At 45.5% G+C, this 25000-nt stretch overlaps 1 protein-coding gene across 5 annotated transcripts in view; it reads left to right on the top strand.

Annotated features, from left to right (window-relative positions):
• arhgap24 (Rho GTPase activating protein 24) overlaps positions 1–25000 on the top strand; it is a 255642-nt gene that overhangs the window by 145864 nt on the left and 84778 nt on the right. Inside the window, exon 1 of one of the 5 annotated variants that reach the window (XM_037545997.1) lies at positions 1097–1232. The exons of the other annotated variants lie outside the window; for them this stretch is intronic. Within the exon in view, the coding sequence (XP_037401894.1) occupies positions 1211–1232 (22 nt within the window). The 5' untranslated portion in view covers positions 1097–1210. Of the gene's footprint in view, positions 1–1096; positions 1233–25000 lie in introns of those variants that run through there. 5 annotated transcript variants of the gene reach the window in all.

Below are 25000 nucleotides of genomic sequence, written 5' to 3'. Positions count from 1 at the left end.
TGTCTGAAAGTCGTGCGTTTGTACAGGACGAGTGTCTTAGAACCCTTTGATGCGTTTGTCTGCGACAGAGGAGGAGAACACTGTGATTCTGAGCTTCTGTGTGAACTGTAGTGTGTTTTAATGGCTCGATCTCTGCAGCGGGTGTTGGAGTGCGAGCGGCGTCTATTTCCTCCTAGCTGACGGTAGCAGAGCAGTCTGTATTTATAGAACGCTGTAAGGGGTGAGTCATTAGGCAGAGTGCCCTGTTTTCAATCATCGGATTTCCAGGCCAGGTTCAGATCGTCCAGAGCGTCCAGATTTACAAGCTCTCTTCACTCTGCCTCCTCCGGCCTCTAACAGCCACTCTAAAGCCCAGACGTTACACACTGCTCAGGCTGCGGGTGGCTGGGACTGCCCCCCCCCCCCTCTCTCTCCAGCTGCTCTGGATAGCTCAGGGTACAGAGGGAGAAGAGCAGGAGGGGAAGAGAGGATAGGAGAGGAGGAAGAGAGCAGGCAGCAGTGGAGGACTCAGGCTGTTCTGACAGAGAGGTGAGCAGAGAAAGGAGATAAAAGTGATTGGGAAGGAATGAAAAGCAAGAGAAGAGAAGAGCAAAATAGAGAGAAAACAAAAACGGAAGGGGAAAGAAAAGACCAGTAAAGAAGAGAATTAAATAGAGAGGAAATTAAAGGAGAGGAAAAAGCAGAAAAGAGCACTGAAGAGGAGAGAAAACAGTAGAAGACTGGAGATAAGAAAAGGTTAGAAGGGAGGAGAATAGAAAAAGAGAAGACAAATGAAAAGTGCAAAAGAGAAGAGAAAAGAGTAGAAGAGAAGAAAGTAGAAGAGAAAAGGTTAGAAGAGAGAAAGAAGAAGAAAAGAAAAGTGAAAAAGAGAAAAGAAGAGAATGGACGAGAAGGGAAGAGAAGTAAAAAGGTGAAGAGAAGAGAAAAGAGTTGAAGACTGGAGAAAAAAAAAGGTTAGAAGAGAGGAGAATATGAAAAGTGGAGAGGAGAAGAGAAGGGAAAGGAAAGAGAAGTAAAAAGGTGTAGAGAAGAGAAGGGAAGAGAGTAGAAGAGAGGAGAACAGAAGAGAGTAAAAGGGAAGAGAAGAGAAGAGAGGAGAAGGGAAGAGAAGAGAAGAGAGGAGAAGGGAAGAGAAGAGAAGGGAAGAGCAGAGGGAAGAAGGTCTGGCGCGGTGATCGGATGAACATAGCAGTGCGACTCTCTCCGCTCTATGGATCTGAACCATAATCCAGGTGGGTGGCATGGCAACTGCCTTAAAACCATCCCATAAAACACTCAGAGCTGCATGCTATTGGCTGGAGAGAGGGAAGGGGGAGGAGAACAAAGCAGTTCATTTGCATTTGAGGTGTTTCTGAAGTTTGTCTTGTGTTCCCGCCGCTTTGCTCTGCCCTCAGAATCAGCTGGCGGTCTCTTTACAGTTCAGTTCTGATGGACCAGCTGTGTGAATGTCCCCCTCAGTGCTGCGGTCTACAGCGGGAGCTGAGTGGATGGGGATAGTTAGACAGGCAGGGAGCGTCTCTGCGGTCTACAGCGGGAGCTGAGTGGATGGGGATAGTTAGACAGGCAGGGAGCGTCTCTGCGGTCTACAGCGGGAAATGAGTGGATGGGGATAGTTAGACAGGCAGGGAGCGTCTCTGCGGTCTACAGTGGGAGCTGAGTGGATGGGGATAATTAGACAGGCAGGGAGCTTCTCTGCGGTCTACGGCGGGAGCTGAGCGGATGGGGATAATTAGACAGGCAGGGAGCGTCTCTGCGGTCTACGGCGGGAGCTGAGCGGATGGGGATAATTAGACAGGCAGGGAGCTTCTCTGCGGTCTACGGCGGGAGCTGAGCGGATGGGGATAATTAGACAGGCAGGGAGCTTCTCTGCGGTCTACGGCGGGAGCTGAGCGGATGGGGATAATTAGACAGGCAGGGAGCGTCTCTGCGGTCTACGGCGGGAGCTGAGCGGATGGGGATAATTAGACAGGCAGGGAGCGTCTCTGCGGTCTACGGCGGGAGCTGAGTGGATGGGGATAATTAGACAGGCAGGGAGCGTCTATGCAGTCTACAGTGGGAGCTGAGCGGATGGGGATAGTTAGACAGGCAGGGAGCGTCTCTGCGGTCTACGGCGGGAGCTGAGCGGATGGGGATAGTTAGCGGTTCGGGGAGCTTCTCTGCGGTCTACGGCGGGAGCTGAGTGGATGGGGATAATTAGACAGGCAGGGAGCGTCTCTGCAGTCTACGGCGGGAGCTGAGCGGATGGGGATAATTAGACAGGCAGGGAGCGTCTCTGCGGTCTACGGCGGGAGCTGAGCGGATGGGGATAATTAGACAGGCAGGGAGCGTCTCTGCGGTCTACGGCGGGAGCTGAGTGGATGGGGATAATTAGACAGGCAGGGAGCGTCTATGCAGTCTACAGTGGGAGCTGAGTGGATGGGGATAGTTAGACAGGCAGGGAGCGTCTCTGCGGTCTACGGCGGGAGCTGAGCGGATGGGGATAGTTAGCGGTTCGGGGAGCTTCTCTGCGGTCTACGGCGGGAGCTGAGTGGATGGGGATAATTAGACAGGCAGGGAGCGTCTCTGCAGTCTACGGCGGGAGCTGAGTGGATGTGGATAATTAGACAGGCAGGGAGCGTCTCTGCGGTCTACGGTGGGAGCTGAGCGGATGGGGATAGTTAGCGGTTCGGGGAGCTTCTCTGCGGTCTACGGCGGGAGCTGAGTGGATGGGGATAATTAGACAGGCAGGGAGCGTCTCTGCAGTCTACGGCGGGAGCTGAGTGGATGTGGATAATTAGACAGGCAGGGAGCGTCTCTGCGGTCTACGGCGGGAGCTGAGCGGATGGGGATAGTTAGCGGTTCGGGGAGCTTCTCTGCGGTCTACGGCGGGAGCTGAGCGGATGGGGATAATTAGACAGGCAGGGAGCGTCTCTGCGGTCTACGGAGCATCTCTGCGGTCTACGGCGGGAGCTGAGTGGATGGGGATAATTAGACAGGCAGGGAGCGTCTCTGCGGTCTACGGCGGGACCTGAGTGGATGGGGATAATTGGACAGGCAGGGAGCGTCTCTGCGGTCTACGGCGGGAGCTGAGTGGATGGGGATAGTTAGACAGGCAGGGAGCGTCTCTGCGGTCTACGGAGCGTCTCTGCGGTCTACAGCGGGAGCTGAGTGGATGGGGATAGTTAGACAGGCAGGGAGCGTCTCTGCGGTCTACGGAGCGTCTCTGCGGTCTACAGCGGGAGCTGAGTGGATGGGGATAATTAGACAGGCAGGGAGCGTCTCTGCGGTCTACGGCGGGAGCTGAGTGGATGGGGATAGTTAGACAGGCAGGGAGCGTCTCTGCGGTCTACGGAGCGTCTCTGCGGTCTACAGCGGGAGCTGAGTGGATGGGGATAATTAGACAGGCAGGGAGCGTCTCTGCGGTCTACGACAGGAGCTGGCGCAGTAGTTCAGCGCTCTTCTCCTGGAGGAAGTTCAAGCCAGTTCAGTAAGAGATGCTTTTAAAGCGTTTCCTCTTGGCGCTCGCGCTCCCGATCTTCCTGCAGCCTCAGCCTCGGAGCTTGACGTGGCAGTTTGAGGCATCAGTGGTTTGATCTCCTTTTACAATTCCCACATTTATTTGCATATTTCTAAGGACAAATGCTCAATATGGAGTCCATACGTGTTTTACTGCACACTTAAAAAGACGGTTCTTCAAGGTTTCCTCAGTAAAGACAATGGCCCCATGTAGAACCATGAACAATAACGATTTAATGATTTAAGGGTTCTTTGCATGGTGAAATGGTTCTTCAGGTTGTTGGAGAATGTGTTGTATATGGTTCTTGTATATGGTGTATATAGCACCAGAAAGGATCTTCTGTTGTTAGGATGTCATGCGTGTAACAATAGCACATAGCACACATACAGCACGTTCTCCTTCAATCTAAAGAACCATTTCACCGTGCAAAGAGTCCTTCAAGCACGCGAAGGGTTCTATGCTTGTCCATGGTCCTATATAGAGCCATTGTCTTTACTAAAGGACATTTGAAGAACCAGCTATTTCAAGCCTGTAGGGTGTAAAGGTGCATCGGTCTGAAAGTCGTGATTGAACTGGATCAAATTTTGAAAAGTTTCCTATTATTACATATGATTGAATATGTCTCTGAGGCGTCTTTAGGAAAGACAGTGGTTCTGCATAGAATCATGAACACATGAAGAACAATTTCATGCATGTATGGTTCTGGTGAGGTGGTTGTTCAGATTGATGGAGAATGTGCTGTATATGGTTCTATTGTTACAAGCTTGACATCATAAAAATAGCAGAAACCTTTTTGGTGCTTAATAGAAGCCTTTAAAAGAAGATTCTACATAGAACCCATATATATATATATATATATATATATATATATACACATTCTCCATCCATCTGAGGAACACTTTCAACATGAAAGGAAGCATTTAAGCATTCAAATGGTTCTTTGAGTGTTCATGGTTCTGTACAGAATCATTGACTGTAATAAATAAATTTAAAAAAAAACGCATCTGTTTTAGATTCAGTGACTCTTATTAGTCCCAGAACCAGGAAATTTCACCTCCGCATTTAACCCGTCCGTGAAGTGAAACACCACATACACACTAGTGAATAAACACACACTAGGGGGCAGTGAGCACACTTGCCCGGAGCGGTGGGCAGCCCAATCCACGGCGCCCGGGGAGCAGTTGGGGGTTAGGTGTCTTGCTCAAGGACACCTCAGTCACGTTCTTTCAGCTCTGGGGATCGAACCGGCGGCCTTCCGGTCACAGAGCCGGTTCCCTGACCTCCAGCCCACGACTGCCCCAAAAAGGTTTGACCCTGACGTGATTTGAACACACAACCTTCTGATCTGGACTACAAGTTTTTAGCATTTTATAGTGAAAAACATCAACGACTGTGTTTTATTTATGGTTCTAGCAGCATGTAAAGCTTCAGAGGAGCAAAACACACCGTATGTGCTTGGCTGCTACTTCAGCATGGCCTGCAAAGCAGAACATTTCCAACAGCTGAGTTTTCACGAGAGAGAAATGTCAGGGCAGTGTGTTTTGTACATAATTCATAAATTAAGAAGCTGAAGTCGTGGCCTTCTGTTTAACGAGACCTTCTTGGCAGGCATGAATGCAGCACCCCAGCAAAAACGTTTAAATGCCATTTTCTTTACTAAAGAACCTTTGAAGAACCCTCATTTCTAGGTAGGTATTTCTGATTTTCACAGTTCCTGTGCAGAAGCAGCACAGAAATGCAGTGTCTGTGCTGTAGTATACAATCTGGGATAGTAAACAAATCAGTAAATAGTCTGAACTCTTTGAAAAGGTGATGGAAATCCCTTGATTAGGTTAATGTTATGAACTCACAGGCATCTCCTTCTCGTCATGCTGTACATGGTGAGAAAAGTCACAGCAGCCAAGCTTGGTTTTTATTGTTGGTGTTTTTATATCGTCTGCATAAAGTTTATGTGAGTAATAAATGGACAGCACAGATATTTGTATTAAGAGAAAATGCAAAGCAAACAAAAACTGCTTTGTGTCGCGTCTGGTGTTATGGAGCGGGTCCAGATTACCACTTGTGCAGCATCACATCTGGTATGAAATGGGCTTTAGAGGTCCCTGCTTTGATTGTCCTCATTGCTTGCTAGCAGCTCAACATAGAGCCACAACTCTTCACACAGGCACTGTGTTGAGCTGCTATCGAGCAGTGGGGGCAAAGCACAACAGGGAGCTCCAAACCATACAGATATATACGGTGTCCCAGTTCATCTAATAGCAGACTTACAGGGTAAAATGTTGTATTTCAGCCTATTTCGATTGTGCCTGCAGAATGGCCACTAGGGGGCACTGCAGAGACAGGCTATGGGCTCCAGATCTAAATGGTACAGTTAACTTGTGCTTATCAGTCATGTTTTATTTAACCCGGCTGCCCATCTACTGAACAGGACTGTCAAGTCGTCATGCGTTCTTGAACACCTGGTCTTGCCTTTTACAAAATTTCACGTGCATCAGCAGGAAAGTGGCCCACAGGGGACGCCAGTGATAACTTTAACAGGACAGGCATCTGGATATCCCAGCATTCTCGGCCCACGAAATGAAAGCCGTCCAGATCTCGGAAGGCAGCTGAGAGAAGCCCAGATAGAAGAGAAACAGACTTTGTTTTTCCATACTGATTTCCAGAAGCTGAGTACTGGGAGCAGAGGAGGATCTTCTGGCCTTCAGGCTCTGCTCCTCCTGGGCTGAAGGACAAGAGGCAGCGAAAGGGTTGAAAGACATTCCTGGCTGCTGCCTACAGGGCTGTGTGAGAGTGCAGACGGTCCACAAAGGGCCAGTGTCTCTGAGGTTCCCATGGCTTAACAGGCTGTTAGAGACTCCTATAGGGGCGAAGGGAGAGCGCTGTATATGTACTGCTGTCTCTGGAGTCTACATCAGATAAGCAGATGTCATGAATCTGATCCTTCAGTGAGCTGTCCCCCCCGACTCTCAGAGGCTCATGTTGTCCCAGTGTGGCCTTCACATACACTCAGCTGTCATAGTCTGACTCAGAGAGAGAGAGAGAGACTCCCTTCACGTCCAGTGGGGTTTTCCCTATCGTCAGGCCCAGGGGACGGTGATTACTCTCAACATACGGTTTCCATTTCTTCTGTCATTGTCTCCTTTGAGACCATCACCAAATATATCTTATTACAGACGTGTTCACTGCACTTAGTTCTATTATTTAGAACTTAGATTTGGATGAGAACCTGGGCCTGTACTACAGCAACTTCTTAACTCTGAAATCTGATCTGTTTGGTCTCCATGACGACTGACTTTGGGACCGTATCTATTCCAGAATAACAGCTCCTCCCTTCATCATCTCATCACTAACTCCAGATCAGAAAACAGCATCACACAAACATCCTAACCAGACGAAACTTCCTAAATCCTGTCCTAACTTTAGGATGAAAAGAAAAATCTCTAAGAGTATGAGGAAGAACCTGAGAGGAACCAAGAGTCTAACAGAAAATTCCATTTAGAGAATGAGGAAGATGCTGAGAGGAACCAAAACCCAAAAGGACAAAATCCCTAAGAACATGAGGAAAACCTTGTAAGAGGAGCCCAGGCTCAAAAGAAACAAAACTGCCTAAGAGCACATGGAAGAACCACTGTGAGGAACCAAGACTCTAAATGAAAAAGTCCTTGAAAGCGCAAGAGTGGAACCAAGACTGAAAAGGAAAATTGTCTAAATGCGTGAGTAAGAACTAAAGGGAAACAAGAAACTTTAAAAGAATGAAGAATGAAGAAGAACCTGAGAGGAACAGTGCCTTTTTTTGAAGAATGAGGAAGAGCCAAAAACTTAAGAGAAGAACTCCTGAAAAGAATGAGGAAGAATTAGAGAGGAACCTAAGGACTCCTTAAGAGCAAAACCACGAACCATTAAGAGGGACCTCTTGAAAACCCAAGAGGAGAAACTCCATGAGATTGTGACAAAGAACCATTTAGAGGAACCAAGAGTTAAAGAGAGAACCAATCCTTCTCTGAGCCACACCTTATCAGTGAGAACATAAAAAGGACCAGAACTGAAATCTGGGAAAGAAACTAGTGACAATGGTTAGATGTGTAAAGAGAACATGGTGGAACACATACAAGATGGTAGATATAGAACATGGTGGAACACATTATTGTGTCAAAAAATGGTTCTTTGGATAGATGCAACAGAAGGACAACTCTTTAACGTACGGTTCTATGAAGAACCATTTTTGTGAACGAGGTATATGAGTGCGTAGGTCCTGTAGTTCAAATAAATCAAAAGCTCTCTACCAGTGATCTCCAACCCTGGTCCTGGAGATCTACCTTCCTGCAGAGTCTAGTTCCAATCACAGTCTGCCACACCTGTTCCAGATAGCCAGCCTGTTCTAAGTGATGATTTGCTGGATCAGATGTACTAGAGTTGAGAGGCGGGGCAGATTACTGGACACGGGTAGGAACTAAACTCTGCAGGATTGTCGCTCTCCAGAACCAGGACTGGAGACCACTGATCTATACTAATTAAACGTTTTTCATAGAACCATACACCCAAGCCTAGAACCACTTAGGAGTCCTGTATGCTGGACACATGATGGATGGTGGATCACATTTGGAGAAGCTCCAAATGAGGAGAAGGCAGGACTGAAAGGTCTAGATGTGGGTTAGGAGTTCATGCAGGATCTACAGGGGTGAAGCATATTAGAGATCACTGCAGGTTCTAGACTCTCTGCATAAGCTGTGAGACAAACAGATGAATATGGTATAATTATCTGTTACGTTCCTGTATTTCAAACTGAATTCTGGTTCCCTTTAATCTTCGCATCTAATTTGCTTTAAGTGTGGAAATCAGTATTCAGTGCTGCTTCATTCCGCTCAGAAAGGGAAAAGTGTGTTTACTCTTTCCTCTCATTTGGATCTGCCTCGCTCCGGGGAGCCGCTGAGCGCTTCTGAACTGGCTGTTACTGAGATCAGTACAGAGGAGAGAACGAGGGAGAGGGGGATGAAGAGGAGGCGTTCTGGAAGGATTTAAGAGGGGGAGACTCCCCACGTCTGTTGCTCTGGTCAGTTTCCAATGTGCAGTATCACCTCACAGTCTCATTCTGAGTCATGGCCAAAGATCAGGAGGTCAGACAGGGTGAGGCAGCTTATGAGACAAAGGCTTATAAAGTCTGATAAAGGCTATACGACAGCTAATGAAGTCTTATAAAGGCTATTTAAAGGCTTATAACGTTTAATAAAGGCTGTGCAATGGATTATAAAGTCTTTTAAATGCTAGAAAAAGGCTTATAAAGGTCTGTACAGAAGCTTATGAAGTCTTATAAAGATTGCACAATAGCTTAGAAAGTGTTTAAAAGACTAGACAAAGGCTTATGAAGTCCTATGAATGCTGCACAAAGGCTTATAAAGTCTTATAAAGGTTGTACAAAGGTTTAGAAAGTATTCTAAAGGCTGTGCCAAGGCTTATGTAGTCTTATAAAGGCTATAAAAAGGCTTAAGACTTTTGAAGGATATGAAAATGCTTATAAAGTCTAATAAATGACTGCACAGAGCCTTATAATGTCTTATAACGGTTATACAAAGGCTTATAAAGTCTTATAAAGTCTGTACAAAGGCTAAATATGTTTTCTAAAGACTGTAGAATGGCTTATCAAGTCTTTTGAAGACTAGATATAGACTTATAAACTCATATAAATGCTGCACACAGGCTTATAAAGTCTTAGAAAGGCTGTTCAAGGACTTATAAAGGCTGAACAAAGGCTGATAAATTACAAAATAACGAAGGCTAATGAAGTATTTTAAACATGCAGGTCCAGAATAATACAGATAAAGAAGAAATCTGATCTAATCTGACAGAATGCGCTGCAGTGTCTTGGTATGTGAAGTCATCTTTAATCTAGTCTAAATATTCTCTAATTCGTCTGATTTTCATGTTTTTGTGAGAAAATGCCAGCAAAATAAGACACTTGGAGAAAAAATGACTTAAAACAAATAATTTCTTTGATCTTATAACAATCTCCTGATGAGAAATGTCGGATATTTTGATTCATTTTCACTTCGCAGTTTTTGCAGTTTTTTTTGACGCCGTACCACAAAAATTGATCTTAGCAATAGAAACGTCTTAAATGTCAGTGTGTCTGATATTTCTCACTGTGTCATCGCTGCTAAAATATCATGAGACCAACTTATTCTGCACATTTACTCCACTGGCAGATGATCTGACCGTAGAATGAGGAACTTTCATCAGATTACGTTACTAATCCTTTTATATTCCCACACCGATCCCATATGAACAGAAATATGACGTGTTAATTTGGTTTGGGATGTTTTCTCTTGCTAAGATATGGTTTTTATCAGTGTGTGTGGTGGATCCTGATGTTCTGCGTGTTTTCCGTGTGAATCAGAGGAAGCGGTGCCGAGAGGAGCTTTTCCCGCTGAAGCTTTCGGCTTCCTGCTGTGAAAGATGTGGAATTTTTTCGTGATTTCCTCACAGCGAAAAATTGGCCCTGGTCTTCATAACTGAACGTCGTCATTGATCTGTCATCACCTGCCTACAGATTAGACATTGGGACAGGAAACATTCCAGACTAAACCGTTTTATGTTCTCCAGCATCTGCCTGAGGAGCTTCCAGTTCAGAATCCTTCTTCATGAAGACAAATGTGTCTCATGGACAAAACCAACGTTCCCAACTCATTGGTGTTTGAGTGATTTTGGAGCTGATCTTGGGCTGATTGATGGTCACAGGTGGATGTAATCGCTCTCGATGGTGGGGCAGAGTCTGATTGTAAATCATGTTTTTTAACCCTTTGTTGGAATATGAAGGCCAAACAGGAGACCAACAATATTAGGATTTTAGGTGAATTATTCACTGATTGTGACATATGACATCATATGACATCTCGATGACATCATGCTGAATGTCCTGATATGTGGATCATGTTTGTATCTTAAACCGTTCTGAAGTTATGAAGGCTAGAAGTGACCTATCGTTTTGCGGTCTTTGGGTCCTAGGCCCATAACAACAAGCACATGTACAACAGTGGGCCGTACCCATATACACTATTTAGTATTCACTCCCCCATCCAAATCATTGAGTTCAGGTGTTCCAGTCTCTTCCATGGCCACAGGTGTATAAAGCCGAGCCCCTCGGCCTGCAGACTGCTTCTACAGACATTAGTGAAAGAATGGGTCACTCTCAGGAGCTCAGTGAATTCCAGCGTGGTGCCGTGATCGGACGCCACCTGTGCAGCAAGTCCAGTCGGGAAATTTCCTCACTACTAAATATTCCACAGTCCACTGTCAGTGGGATTATAACAAAGTGGAAGCGATTGGGAACGACAGCAGCTCAGCCACGAAGTGGTCGGCCACGTAAAATGACAGAGCGGTCAGCGGATGCTGAGGGGCATAGTGCGCTGAGGGTCATAGTGCGCAGAAGCAGTGGAGACGTGTTCTCTGGAGTGACCAATCACGCTTCTCCCTCTGGAAATCCGATGGACGAGTCTGGGTTTGGCGGTTGCCAGGAGACGGTACTTGTCTGACTGCATTGTGCCGAGTGTAAAGTTTGGTGGAGGGGGGATCATGGTGTGGGGGTGTTTTTCAGGAGTTGGGCTCGGCCCCTTAGTTCCAGTGAAAGGAGCTCTTAAAGCTTCAGCTCCAAGAGATTTTGGACAATTTCACTCTCCCAACTTTTGAGAACAGTTTGGGGAACACCTTTGGGATGAATTAGAGCGGAGACTGTGAGCCAGGCCTTCTCGTCCAACATCAGTGTCTGACCTCACAAATGCGCTTCTGGAAGAACGGTCAGAAATTCCCATAAACACTCCTAACCCTTGTGGAAAGCCTTCCCAGAAGAGCTGAAGCTGTTATAGTTGCAAAGGGTGGGCCGACATCATATTAAACCCTATGGATTAAGAATGGGAGGTCACTCAAGTTCATATGCGTGTGAAGCCAGACGACCGAATACTTTTGGCAATATAGTGTATATCAGATGTGACAAGCTGTTTAAAGTGTGTACAATAGAAAGACCCTTTCGGTGCTATATAGAGCCATAAGCTTGTCATGATAATTGATATAACACTACATAAATGTTTATTAGAGCTTATTCCAATAGGCATTATTTGCTATAAGTGTTTCATTTGCTAGTTTTAATCAAAGTAGCTGTAGTGCTGCTTGTGCTACCTCGGGCTCGAGGCAGACGCTGGAGGCAGGGTTCAGTGTCGCAGCGCCCGTTTTCTTTAATTCACCCGAATAAACGCAACACAAAACAAAACCTGCGCTGTTCAGTGGCTTCAGCTAGTTAGGCATTTCGGTCCTTTATCACTTCAGCTTTTCAGCTCTTCACTTGGTCTCTGTTGCTGCTGCTCATCCCTCTCTCTCACTCTGCTCTCTGTAAAAGGCCCGAGCTGAGAGGGGACGAGAGCGAGCTGCTCCGCCTCCCCGACACCACCCCCAGCTTGCAGGTCGGGACTCGCTCCTTGTCATCATGCATCTCGTTGCCGGCACCCTCGTTGTTCTCCTCCTTCTCCCGCCGTCACTCGGGTCACTCGGTGGGGCTCGGGCTTTGCGCTCCACACTCCCCTCTGCCCTCACGGCTCTCTCCCTGTCGTCCTGGCTGAGGTTCAGCGCCACAGTGTTCGGGCCCCGCCTTCCTGCTGGCTCTTGCGGCCATCATCGTTGGGGCCTGGGGGGCAGGGGCATGCCACAGTAGACTTTGACAGATGACACCTATTGTAACATACATTAATAAACATTTATGTCAGTTGTCATGACAAGCTTATATAGGTGTCATGTAGCCTTATGAACTGTACCCTACAGTATAGTGTTATGATTTTGTTATTAATAACTTGATATCAGCACTCATCCAGCACTACGGCTCGTTCTGCCCAGCTCGGGGGGGCGTGGGGGTGTTTGTTTGCCGGGGTCTGGCTGTAACAGAGTGATGTAATGCCGTCAGTGCCTTGTTTGCAAATGTCCATTCTTCCCAGTCAGCACTTTCCCATCAACCCCTTCAGTCCTGCAATCCTCCACACGCTCACTGCGAGTCAGGACGCTGGAGCCAGCAGCTTTGCCAGAGAAAACAATCCCGATGAGGCCTGGCAGGACGGGCAGAGTTCACCTCACAGACAGCCTTATCTCTGCTGTCTGAGCTCGATGGGCCGGACGCAGCAAAGAGGGCTGTCATAATACGCGTTCTGTGTGTGTTTATGTCCATGAGTGTGTAAGCAGGAACGTCAGAGTCGGGAAATCAGGGTTAGCTGGATGTGAATGCATCGCTGTGGCGGTTAAATCAGGAGTGTGCCTGCCGGGTCTCAGCTCTGCAGAGATGAGTCTTCCCTGTTCTAACACTCTCAGTTCAACTCGTAAAGGCCTTTATAATCAGCTGTTGGGCTGAAAGCGGTGAAATGTAGTCAGTATATCTCATTTTTCTTAGTAGGAGATGAATTTTAGAAGATTGCCACTCATTTCCTGAGGTGTGGACCCGAGTCGTATGACTTGGACTCGAGTCCGACTTGAGTCACAAATTTGATGACTTGAGACTCGACTCCAGAAAATTGCAAAGGATTTATGACTGGACTCTGACTTGAACACCAATGACCCAAGTCATATGACTCGAGTCACAAATTTGATGACTTGAGACTCGACTCCAGAAAATTGCAAAGGATTTGCGACTGGACTCTGACTTTGACTCGGACTTCAGCCTTAAGTCAGGTTAATTTACTGAATTTTATAAGATTATTTAAATTATTTCCAGAGCTTGTGGACCCGAGTCATATGGCTTGGACTCGAGTCCGACTTGAGTCACAAATTTGATGACTTGAGACTCGACTCCAGAAAATTGCAAAGGATTTGCGACTGGACTTTGACTTGACCACCAGTGACTCTGACATTTGACTTGGACTTCAGCCTTAAATCAGAATAATTTATTTTATTAAGATTATGTCACTTATTTCCAGAGGTGTGGACCCAAGTCATATGACTCGAGTCACAAATTTGATGACTTGAGACTCGACTCAAGAAAATCGTGGAAGTTGCGACTCGAATTTGACTTAAACACCAATGACTCTGACTTCGACTCAGACTTCAGCCTTGAGTCAGGCTAAATTGCTAAATTTTATAAGGTAATGTCACTCATTTCCAGAGGTGTTGAACCGAGCCATATGACTTGGCCTCAAGCCCGACTCAAGTCATAAATTTGATGACTTAAGACTCAAGTCAAGAAAATTGAGAAAGACTTGCGACTCGACTTTGACTTGAACACCAGTGACTCTGACTTTGACTCAGACTTCAGCCTTAAGTCGGCACTGTTTAATGCAAATACTTTCAGTTTATAAGGAATTTTTGGTCACCAAATCACGACCACGGGTCTCCTGCCAGCCCAGTTCTAGTAAAGAAAGTAAGTTGTCAGCCCCTCAGTTTAAATGAAAAACAGGTTCTTTATCAGTGCACTCGGTGCTCCGATCAGCGTTAGAGTCAAAGATGAATCCGTTAACAGCAGAGGGGTTTTTCGTGCTGTGGAGCAGTGATACAGAGTGAGGCATCAGAGCCGTGGTGTATCATCGATTTTACAACAGCCAATCAGATTTTAGGACCCCAACTATCTGAAGTCCTACTTTGCATACCTGCAGCAGCGACGCTCACAGGCACGTCATTTCAGACATTTGAGAAACGGAGAAAACTGCAGCAGCGTCGAAACACAGCTGTTACAGTTCCTCTCCTTCAGCGTGCGGGTCACCCTATACACACTCCATGCTGCGATGAGGAAATATGAACAATATTTGGATATGAATAATATTGTGGAGGTCCTGGTCCTGGTCTCTGTAGTGAGGCTGCCTGTGCTGTTTGTTTTCTGTGTTGATACGGAATGGCAGTCGGAAGCTCGGCCTGGGAAACTGTCTCCTGGATTTATGTGAGCTCTCTCGGCAGCAGCTGGAAGCGGAAGAGTTCAAATGCACTGGCTTGAAATGTTGTTACATGCACTTTCTCTCTGCACCCCTGTGTTTATGTGCATGCATCTATTTTTAGAGGAGAGAAACCTCATACGGCGGATGTTTGTGTAGCTGTGTCCCTTAAAGGGGCACTCCGGCCAGGATTTTCTGCTCTATAGACAAGGAAAACTTAGAGGATGTTCCCCGGAGGATGGGAGGAATCTATGGTTATGATATATTGCACGGGGTGTATTAACAGGAGAGGAGATACAGTGATGTGCCTCAGCACAGTTCAGGCAGCAGATCAGCACCATAAGGTGGAGGAACTTCAGGTGTGGTTCTTCTCCCAATCACTGCTTATGCTATAACTCATTATACCTTTTTAAGACATTCGTTAAGTACTGAAGGAATCTTCCGGAAGTGTGAATTCCTCCACAGCTCACCAAGGCTTCTCACCCAGTGTTCTCAATGGGCTAATGATAGTCGACTCCAGAGTACGGCTGGTGGTTTAGACAAACAACATGGAAATGTTTTTCTCTCACAGCTCGTTCCCTTAATCCTTACTTCACCTCATATTCAAAGAGTTGTGAGATAGTCGAGTCCTGTCATTGTAATTTGTTCCCTCAGTGGTTCTAACTTCGAGCACTAGAACCCTTCACTCTGTGACACTGCACTACACTACAGTACAGTAATGCTGGTTTCTGCTGCCGTTCTATTGGATATGCAGTGTTAATTCAGTGCCAGGCTAACGGTGGTGAACATTAACGTTGGTGAACATTAGCAGTGGTGCACATTAACGGTGGTGCACATTAACAGTGCTGCACATTAACGGTGGTGCACATTAACAGTGGTGCACATTAACAGTGGTGAACATTAACAGTGGTGTACATTAACAGTGGTGAACATTAATGGTGGTGCACATTGACAGTGGTGAACATTAACGGTGGGGAACATTAACGGTGGTGCACATTAACAGTGGTGAACATTAACGGTGCTGAACATTAACGGTGGTGCACATTAACGGAGGTAAACATTAACGGTGGTGAACATTAATAGTGGTGAACATTAACGGTGGTGAACATTAACAGTGGTGAACATTAACGGTGGTGCACATTAACGGTGGTGAACATTAACGGTGGTGCACATTAACGGTGGTGAACATTAACGGTGGTGCACATTAAAGGTGCTGAATATTAACAGTGGTGAACATTAAGAGTGGTGTACATTAACGGTGCTGAACATTAACGGTGGTGAACATTATTGGTGGTGCACATTAACGGTGGTGCACATTAACGGTGGGGAACATTAATGGTGGTGCACATTAACAGTGGTGAACATTAACGGTGCTGAACATTAACGGTGGTGAACATTAACGGTGGTGAACATTAATAGTGGTGAACATTAACGGTGGTGAACATTAACGGTGGTGTACATTAACGGTGGTGATCATTAACGGTGGTGCACATTAACGGTGGTGAACATTAACAGTGGTGAACATTAACAGTGGTGCACATTAACGGTGGTGAACATTAACGGTGGTGCACATTAAAGGTGCTGAATATTAACAGTGGTGAACATTAACAGTGGTGCACATTAACGGTGCTGAACATTAACGGTGGTGAACATTATTGGTGGTGCACATTAACAGTGGTGAACATTAACAGTGGTGCACATTAACTGTGGTGCACATTAACGGTGGTGCACACTAATGAACACTTTACTTAGAGCGGACTAATACAGCTTATGAGCTCTTATGTGTTATGAACAGTACTTATAATGCACTATTTATATTTAAAAATTCGTAATGCATAATAAGCATGACTATAATGTGTAATGCACTTTTATAAATATTTATAGCCATGTTTATGATGCCTTATGAATGCATTGTACCATGTTATGTATGTGTTTATAGATGCTTAAAAACGTGATATTCATGGAAAGTGTTACCGGATTATCTCAAAACAGCTCATAGAACAAAAGTTAATTGTCTTATAATAGACGCTCTATAAGCTGCCAAGACATCATTTTTTGCAGCATACATTCCATCCACAGCTCAGTCGGTTCCGTATGTGGTTCTGTTTTGTGAAGCTGAATGTATTTTGTCTGAATTGTTTTGTACAGAGTTTCTAGCTGCTTCCTTCTCAGCTCCAAATAATACCCACTCCTTCTCTCCGGCTTCAAGTCGAGGTGTCACGGTTGGCAGAGTGTGTGGGTGATGAGGGCTCCTGACTGGTACTGTGTTCCTGCTGGAAGTTGCCCCTGCATGAGCCCACCTTTATGGAAATATGGAAACCTGATACATGGGAACGTAACATTCTGACCGCCTCCTCGTTTCTACGCTCACTGTCCACTTTATCAGCTCCACTGACCGTATAGCTGCACTCTGTAGTTCTACAGTTACAGACTGTAGTCCATCTGTTTCTCTGATACTCTGTTACCCTGTTCTTCAGTGGTCAGGACCCCCATGGACCCTCACAGAGCAGGTACTGTTTGGGTGGTGGGTCATTCTCAGCACTGCAGTAACACTGACGTGGTGGTGGTGTGGTAGTGTGTGTTGTGCTGGTACGAGTGGATCAGACACAGCAGTGCTGCTAATTCAGCGTGTCACGGTCAGACAGGCCAAATAAAGAGAACTTATTGTTTGGGTTACGGATCGTTCAGTTACCTGGGGTTGGAAATTCTCACTCTGCTGGTGACAGGGTTGTGCTGCCAAACACTGCAGGTCTCATCATCGCGTGATATCAAGCAGAACTTGAGTGTCGTTGGTGTGACGCTCTCCAAATGAGGCTTAATGACGAATGCAATCAGGCGGAAATTGAAACCAGTGGAATTATTAAGTGTCCTGCCAGAAAAGGTTCAGATGGTTTAAAAGCTGTCTAGGGTGGTTTGTCTGAGCTGAAAGGCCTGTTGAGGTTTCCGGTTTGGATTCACAGGTGTTTTGTGGTGATTTATCAGCATTCGTACGAGCAGTTAGCTTAACAAGGTCAGAGAACGCAGACGGTGTTCAGTTGCTTGGGTTTCAGAAATACATTAACCTGCTGCAGCGCTTGAGAAACGGCCTGTTTACTAGAATTTCTCATTTCAGCTGACAGCAGCACCCAGTCATGCACCAGGCTCATACTGGGACTGTGAATCTTACTAAGCAGTGGACCTGTGTACCATTCACTTAGCTTTATTGTTCTAGCCATCTCATTCTTTCTGCTATTTAAGTGATAGAACACGAGAGGGCAGGCAACAGTTAAATAAATAATAGAAAAAATAAATACAGTAAGAAATGAATAAACTGGCCGTGAACGCGGCTTTAATATGTTTTAATGTTCAGCTCCTTCCTCCTAATTACAGCTCCTTAACGAGCAGCTCGTTGCTACGTCAGAGTAATGAGCTCCGCCCACTCGCTGCTCAGTCTGCTGTAAGCCCCGCCTTTTGAAGTGCAGACTGAGCCGTAAAACTGACCCAATATCAGGTTCAGCTCAGTTTGGTCAGTTTGTCCAGATCAGTATTAATGTTGTTCTGTTCCAGCCGGTCTGTAAAGCTTCTTACAGCCCGTTTAGTTTGGCGAATGGTGTTGGGTTCATTTCTGGCTGATTCCAGGTTGTTCAGCTGTTCTTCTGTCACAGCTGCCGACTGAAAAGCTGCTCAGTGGCGACGACAGTTTGGGAATTTAGTGTCGTCTCGTCTTCAGAGTCGGACCAAATCGGCTGTCGGTCAGATGTGGTCTTAACAGTGTCCGTTTTCTGTTTGTGGCAAAGTAAAAATGTTCAAAAAAGGCTCGAGCGTCTCCTACAGCTGTCAGAGTCGTTGCTTAGCAACGGCATCTCAGTGGAGTGACACAGTGAAAAACCTGTGACGTTATGGTGAAATAACAGCAGTTAGACGCCTCTTAACCAATCAGCTCGCACGGCTGGACCTCACTGTTGTATAAATTCTCAGATGTTTTCAGATGTTTCCTCCAAAACATTCAGTGAAGTTTGAATTCATTCTAGTCATGTTTGCTTTCATGAAGGCTCTTATGTGTATAAAAGATATGTGGGATATCTTACCACAGCTATGCAGATCATACACAGATCTACTTGGCCTTCTCACCAAACAAATAAAAGAGCTTATTTTATTGGAGAATGAGAGGCTCAGACTAGCTGCCTATCTCGACTCAATAGGCCTAAAATCTGAAGAACTAGTATGTAACCTTAATGTACTTATGGACTCAGGAACATCAACAAGATCAGAGACATTCTGTCTAAAGCAGACCTGGAGAATTTCATTCACACCTTTGTTTCTAGCAGGATTGATCACTGTAATGGTTGCCAACTCCTGAAAAACACCCCCACACCATGATCCCCCCTCCACCAAACTTTACACTCGGCACAGTGCAGTCAGACAAGTACCGTCTCCTGGCAACCGCCAAACCCAGACTCGTCCATCGGATTTCCAGACGGAGAAGCGTGATTGGTCACTCCAGAGAACACGTCTCCACTGCTCTAGAGTCCAGTGGCGGCGCTTTACACCACTGCATTCCACGCTTTGCACTGCGCTTGGTGATGTAAGGCTTGGATGCAGCTGCTCGGCCATGGAAACCCATTCCATGAAGCTCTCTACGCTGTTCTTGAGCTGATCTGAAGGCCACATGAAGTTTGGAGGTCTGTAGTGATTGACTCTGCAGAAAGTCGGTGACCTCTGCGCACTATGCCCCTCAGCATCCGCTGACCGCTCTGTCATTTTACGTGGCCGACCACTTCGTGGCTGAGCTGCTGTCGTTCCCAATCGCTTCCACTTTGTTATAATCCCACTGACACTGGACTGTGGAATATTTAGTAGTGAGGAAATTTCACGACTGGACTTGCTGCCCAGGTGGCGTCCGATCACGGCACCACGCTGGAATTCACTGAGCTCCTGAGAGCGACCCATTCTTTCACTAATGTCTGTAGAAGCAGTCTGCAGGCCGAGGGGCTCGGCTTTATACACCTGTGGCCATGGAAGTGACTGGAACACCTGGATTCAGTGATTTGGATGGGGGAGTGAGGACTTTTTGCTATATAATGTGTATATATATATAATTTTGAGTGAAGCTGGCAATTTTGGCGAGTTTATTTAAATGAGATATGTATAGTGGGAATGCTGGCTGGCCTGTGCTCTTGTTTTAATCGGCACTTGTTTGGGTTTCCGGCATGTTGATAAGCCCAGCGCTCTGAGAGTTGATTTCTTTTTCCCCCTATTAAACACTGAGGGCTGTGAAAGCGATATCATTTATCTCCGCTCTAATTCAGCGCTGGACTGCTAAACATGCTGGGGCTGCAGTTTGTGCCAGCTTTCAATGTTGGAGTGGCACTTATGTTGAATGGGCCCTTGTAATAATTCATCAATCTTCCACTCGCGTCAACCTGACTCTTTATGAGTGTAGTGAAGTGCAGCGTAATGAGGGGCCAGTGTAGCCCACTGCTGGACCAAGTCTGAAAAAGGCCAAACTCTCAAACTTTCAGTGCGGCCAGTTGGGTTTCTCCTGACGTAATGCGGCTCTGCCACAGCTCTGGCCTGCCGCACAGAGAGATGAGCTATTTTAGGCTGTGGGGAACAGATATGGGGAGATTTGGCTCGTTGTCAAGGTGACCTCATGTGATCCTGACATATCGCTGTTGATTAATTGCACACTGTAGACACTGCTCAGGGGAAGGAGACACTTTTTATGAATGAGCATTCAGTGAAGGGTTATTATTATTATTATTATTATTATTATTATTATTATTATTAAGTGGTGTCAAGTCAGTTCAGACTCCTGGGGCCTTCTTAAGAAGGAACATTTTCTAAAATGTGTGTTTTTAAAAGTTATCAGAAATCGTCATTCTTCAAATTATGTCTTAAATGATTTTCTCGTCTTTTATTTAATTATTTTCTTAAGAATGGGTGAAAGTCTTGAAAATATTCTGCTCTTAATTGTTTTCTTAATCTGACGACATCAAACTCGGCCTCTCTTCCTGCCCATCCTCACACATCTTCTTAGCCGCTTCTCCTTCTGGGTCATGGGGGTGCTGGAGCCTGTCCCAGCGGTCATCGGGCAGAAGGCAGGATACACCCTGGACAGGTCGTCAGTCCATCGCAGGGCAGACAGACAGTCACTCACACCCAGGGGCAATTTAGCGTGTCCAGTTGGCCTGACTGCATGTCTTTGGACTGTAGGGGGAAACTGGAGAACCCGGAGGAAACCCACACAGACACGGGGAGAACATGCAGACTCCACGCACCGAGGACCCCGGTCGGTCAGGGACTCCTGACCCCTGGTGAAATGCAACATAGCTGACAAAAAAAACACGTAGATTTTAAGTAAATTTTAAGAAAATAATTACGATTCTGAGAATTTTGGAGAACGACTTAAGTTTTTTCCTGAATTGCGTTGAAGAACATGCTTATGAATGTCTTATTGTTTCTCTTAAGAGCTTTTGCAAGTTTTTCTTAAGAAAGCTTCCGTGAATCCGTCCCCAGGTGACCATCTGCATAGTGTTCCTCCTGATTAAGACAGTGTTTCTCCAGAATGTCTGTCTGGGTCTTCAGACTTCTGAATGGCTGGTTCCTCTGATCATCTCCATCCATCTCGCTGCTGCTCAATGTCTTCCTCTTTTACCTTCAACTCTTCCAAGAATGATTGTCTTTCCCAGTGAACTGGTTCTTCTCATAACGTCCAAAAAGAAGAGCTTCCGTTTGGTTGTCTGGGCTTTGAGTAAGAATCGAAGCTGGAGATGATTGAGTCTTTTTCTTTGCTGTCCGAGTTTCTCTCAAAAGTCACCAACACCAAAGTTCAAGGGCACCTACACTCCTGGGAAAAAATGGGCCGAGCCCAAAACGGCAAAATGTTAAGCTTTTAATGGCCTTAGAAACAACTTCATCAAAGTAAGTTAGTAGGAGAGTTTTTCACTTTGATTTCTCTCAGTGTTGGAGTTCAGTGTGACCGTTCAGTCTTTTACAGAAAGAAGAGTCCGTGTTGATCCGCTCAGCACTGACGGCTTCACACGGCTGAGAAACGCTGCTGAGACAGTTTTTAGTGTTTAATGATGATGATGAGACCAAATGTTCACTACAGGGTTTAAATCTGGACTCTGACCAGCCAGAACCAGCAGTACTGTACTGTAGTGTACTGTAGTGTCGTGCAGTGTTACAGAGTGAAGGGTTCTAGTGCTCGACGTTAGAACCACTGAGGGAACAAATTACAATGACAGCACTCGACTATCTCACACCTCCCTCTCCAGGCCTTCACTCCACAGGGACTCCACGCTCAGTGTGATGTCAGAGGGGGGTCAGGGGAGGGGCTGATGGGTACCTGGTTTGCTGTGATGTAATGTAGTGTAGCATTTAAAGTGGGACGCTGGGTCAGAAAAGCTCAGTGTAGCAGTGATTCTAGGCTGGACGGCCGGTTTGGAGCATCTGAATATTCAGGACTGAAGCTCTGAAGATGCAGCTCTAACAGCTCCAGCACTGAGGAATAAAACACTGGAGATCTCAGTAAATAAACTCTGCATGTCTTTACTTTACACCCTCCAAGCTGGGACTGACCTCTTTGGCTCTGACAGTATAACATGTTATTAACACTACTTATAATGCCTTATATTAATAATTCATAATGTATATTAAACGTGCTGTAAAGTGGAATTTAGTGTATTTCATTTTATAAGCATTTATAACCATGTTTATAATGCCGTATGGATGCATTATATCAGGTTATAAATATATTTATAGATGTTTACAAAAATGACAATCAGAGAAATGTTACCAAAAGTCTGATTCCCTTCACTCCTGCTCCCATAATCCCACCTGCCATTTCATGACCCTATTCGTCCTCATTTCAATAACAAATCTTGCCAATTTGGTAATAAAAGGAGTGTCTATGTGGTTCTGAGGTAATGATGTGTATGTGCCCAACTGAGCTCATCACTGTCCGCTGCTCAGTGAAGTCATCAGTTATAACAGTGATGTATCCGTCCACCTCTTGTGCCCTCGGGCTGAATAGGATGTTTTCTGACTGAATGTTCCTCATACTTGTATTCCGATACATCCCAGCCCTGGCCACCGTGCGCCACTGGAGTGATGGAAGAGGCTCATAAAGCTCAGTGAAGTCTGATATCCACTAATACACTCAGGTCAGCTCCGGTCAGCTCAGGTCAGCTCAGGTCGGGTCAGGGTGAAAGGCTGCAGTGGTTGTTTTTTCCCTGATGGCTCAGATGATTAGAGAAACTGGAGAGGTTTGGTTTCTACTGAACAAAGCCTGATTATCACAGCTGTGCCACACGTGGCTCTGAGCGGCCAGCAGAAGAACATGACACCGCTTAACGCACCCAGCGTGGCCCTGAGGCTACGCGGTGCACGGTCACTCCAGCCGCCACACAGTGCACTCTTCATCTGTGGTCCTACACACTTAAACAAAGACAGTTCTTTAAGGGTTCTTTTTAGAGCCATGAGCTCTGTGCAGAACCACCTGTGTGCTTAAAGGGTTCTTTGCATGGTGGACCTTTTTTCCCCAAATGCTTTCTATATATCTGTAATATATGTAAATCCTCGCTGTCCAATGAAAATCATGTATCTGACCACGTGTAAATGTCATGATGAATGGACCAATAGAAATGCTCTAAAACCACAGAACCAAATCTCTTCACATTCACTTCCACTGAAAGCTGAGGGTGTTTTGCCCTCTCCTGTAAAGTCACTGTTTTAGAGATACTTGTTTTTCATTGGGTAGAGACGATATATATAATCTGAAATACAGGGAGATTCACTCGAAAGAGGCCCCGAATATTCTGCTGTAACTCCCGTGAGGATGAAGCGTCTGAACCAAAAGAAATGCCCTGCATTCCTCGACGTGTGTAATCCACCGCATCACGAAGCTGGAAGTCATCGCTGTTTACCAGACTTTATTACCTCAACCAGTTCAGCTGTTGATGGAAGAAAACATAAGAATAAACAATTTGCATTCATTGAAATGCATTTTCATTCATTTTTGACCATTTTATGTAAAATTACTTAAAGACAACAAAATTCACTTATTTCATGTTGACGTGTGTTCAGTTCATAAGCCAAAGTATCCTGGTGCTCATTTTTTGAGTGTACACAGGTATGCTGCATATAATAATAATAATAATAATAATAATAATAATAATAATAATGTTTATTTATACAGTATACTTCATAAATTACAAGTACAGCTTCAAATACTTCACAATGCGAAGTAAAACAGAGAGAAAAGGGTAATAAAACATTAAAAATGAAAAACATTTGACTTGTTTTGAGAAATAATACAGATCATTTTACTTATGAAATAAATAATGTTTGAAACAAATAAAACGACACGACTTAAAACAAGTCTAGAAATAAGTTAAATAATCTTAACGACCTCGTAACGAGAAATATCAGATATCTTGACCACATTAAAGCTGTTCTCCCTCGCTGGGGCAGCGTCCTCTGTGGCGTATGAAGGTGGCGTAATACAATTCTCCAGGCGTAGATGTTGTGGGCGACGTGTAGATGAGGAACAATAGGAATCTCGGTGGAGAACCCAGCTCAGATGTTCCTCTTTGTTCTGGGAGCTCAGGGCTTCACTGTGAGGCTCCAGCGCTTGTCTTCTGATTAGCTTATCTCCTAAACCAACAGGCGGAATAAAGGGATCTCCACAGATGTGCTGGCAAACCAGGGGTTATCACAACGCAGGCTGTCGGCATCTTCACTCATTCACTCGCTGAGTGGAATTGCTCAAGCGCTCCAGCAGGGCCGTGGGGTCAGGAGGGGGCTCGGGAGGAGGGTGCGACCCGCCCCTAGTAACACAGAGCCCTTATTTACTGCCAGGATACAAAAATGTGGCTTAGGTACAAAGTCCTGATGGGCTAGTCTGTCCACTCAGTGGCCGTCCTGGTGAAAAAGCAGTTAGCCAGTCATTGACAGTCATGCCGGACTTTTCCTCCAGTACATGTACTTCAGTAAAATACCGATGGATTTATTCTCTGCTGAGTATCTTCAAATCATCAATACTGTCACTTCTACACTCTTCAAACAAAAGGCCCTGCGAGTGTCCAGTAGTTCATATAGAGCCATCAACACATTTGCACGTTTAAATGGCTCTTTTCATGGCGAATTGATGGAGAATGGGCTGCGTAGGTCTTTACTGAAGAACCCTTGAAGAACCAACGTTTTCAAGACTTTACTAAAGTACAGGGTGAGTCCAAACTCACAGGACACCCGTTTTCTTTTCTTTTATTATTCAAGCTGTCACAAGCCTCCACGATGCGGTGCTGAAGGTGGTGTTTGTTATGGATTTTCTCAGCATGCAGTTTGTCTGAGATGACCCGGAGATAAAAGTCAATAATAAAATAAAAAATAAAACCTGTCCTGTGACTTTTGACTCATTGGGGAGTGACGGAATCTGCTGCTCGTATTGAGTTATTTCCATTTTTGTGTTTAGTTTCGTTGTTTTGATGGCGACAGTGTCCACTGTGTCCACTGGTCCCAACTTTGGAGATTTAGTATTTTCATTTAGAGCAGAATAAACCCAAGAAGTGAAGAACGGAGCAGTTCAGTCTACCAGTCCCATTTCTTCTTCTTACCCCTACCCCTTGTTTTCGAG

Source organism: Pygocentrus nattereri, chromosome 16 (assembly GCF_015220715.1).
Source record: "Pygocentrus nattereri isolate fPygNat1 chromosome 16, fPygNat1.pri, whole genome shotgun sequence".
Taxonomy (NCBI): domain Eukaryota; kingdom Metazoa; phylum Chordata; class Actinopteri; order Characiformes; family Serrasalmidae; genus Pygocentrus; species Pygocentrus nattereri.
The sequence above is the reverse complement of the archived record's forward strand: the minus strand, read 5'-3'. Positions and strand labels throughout refer to the sequence as shown.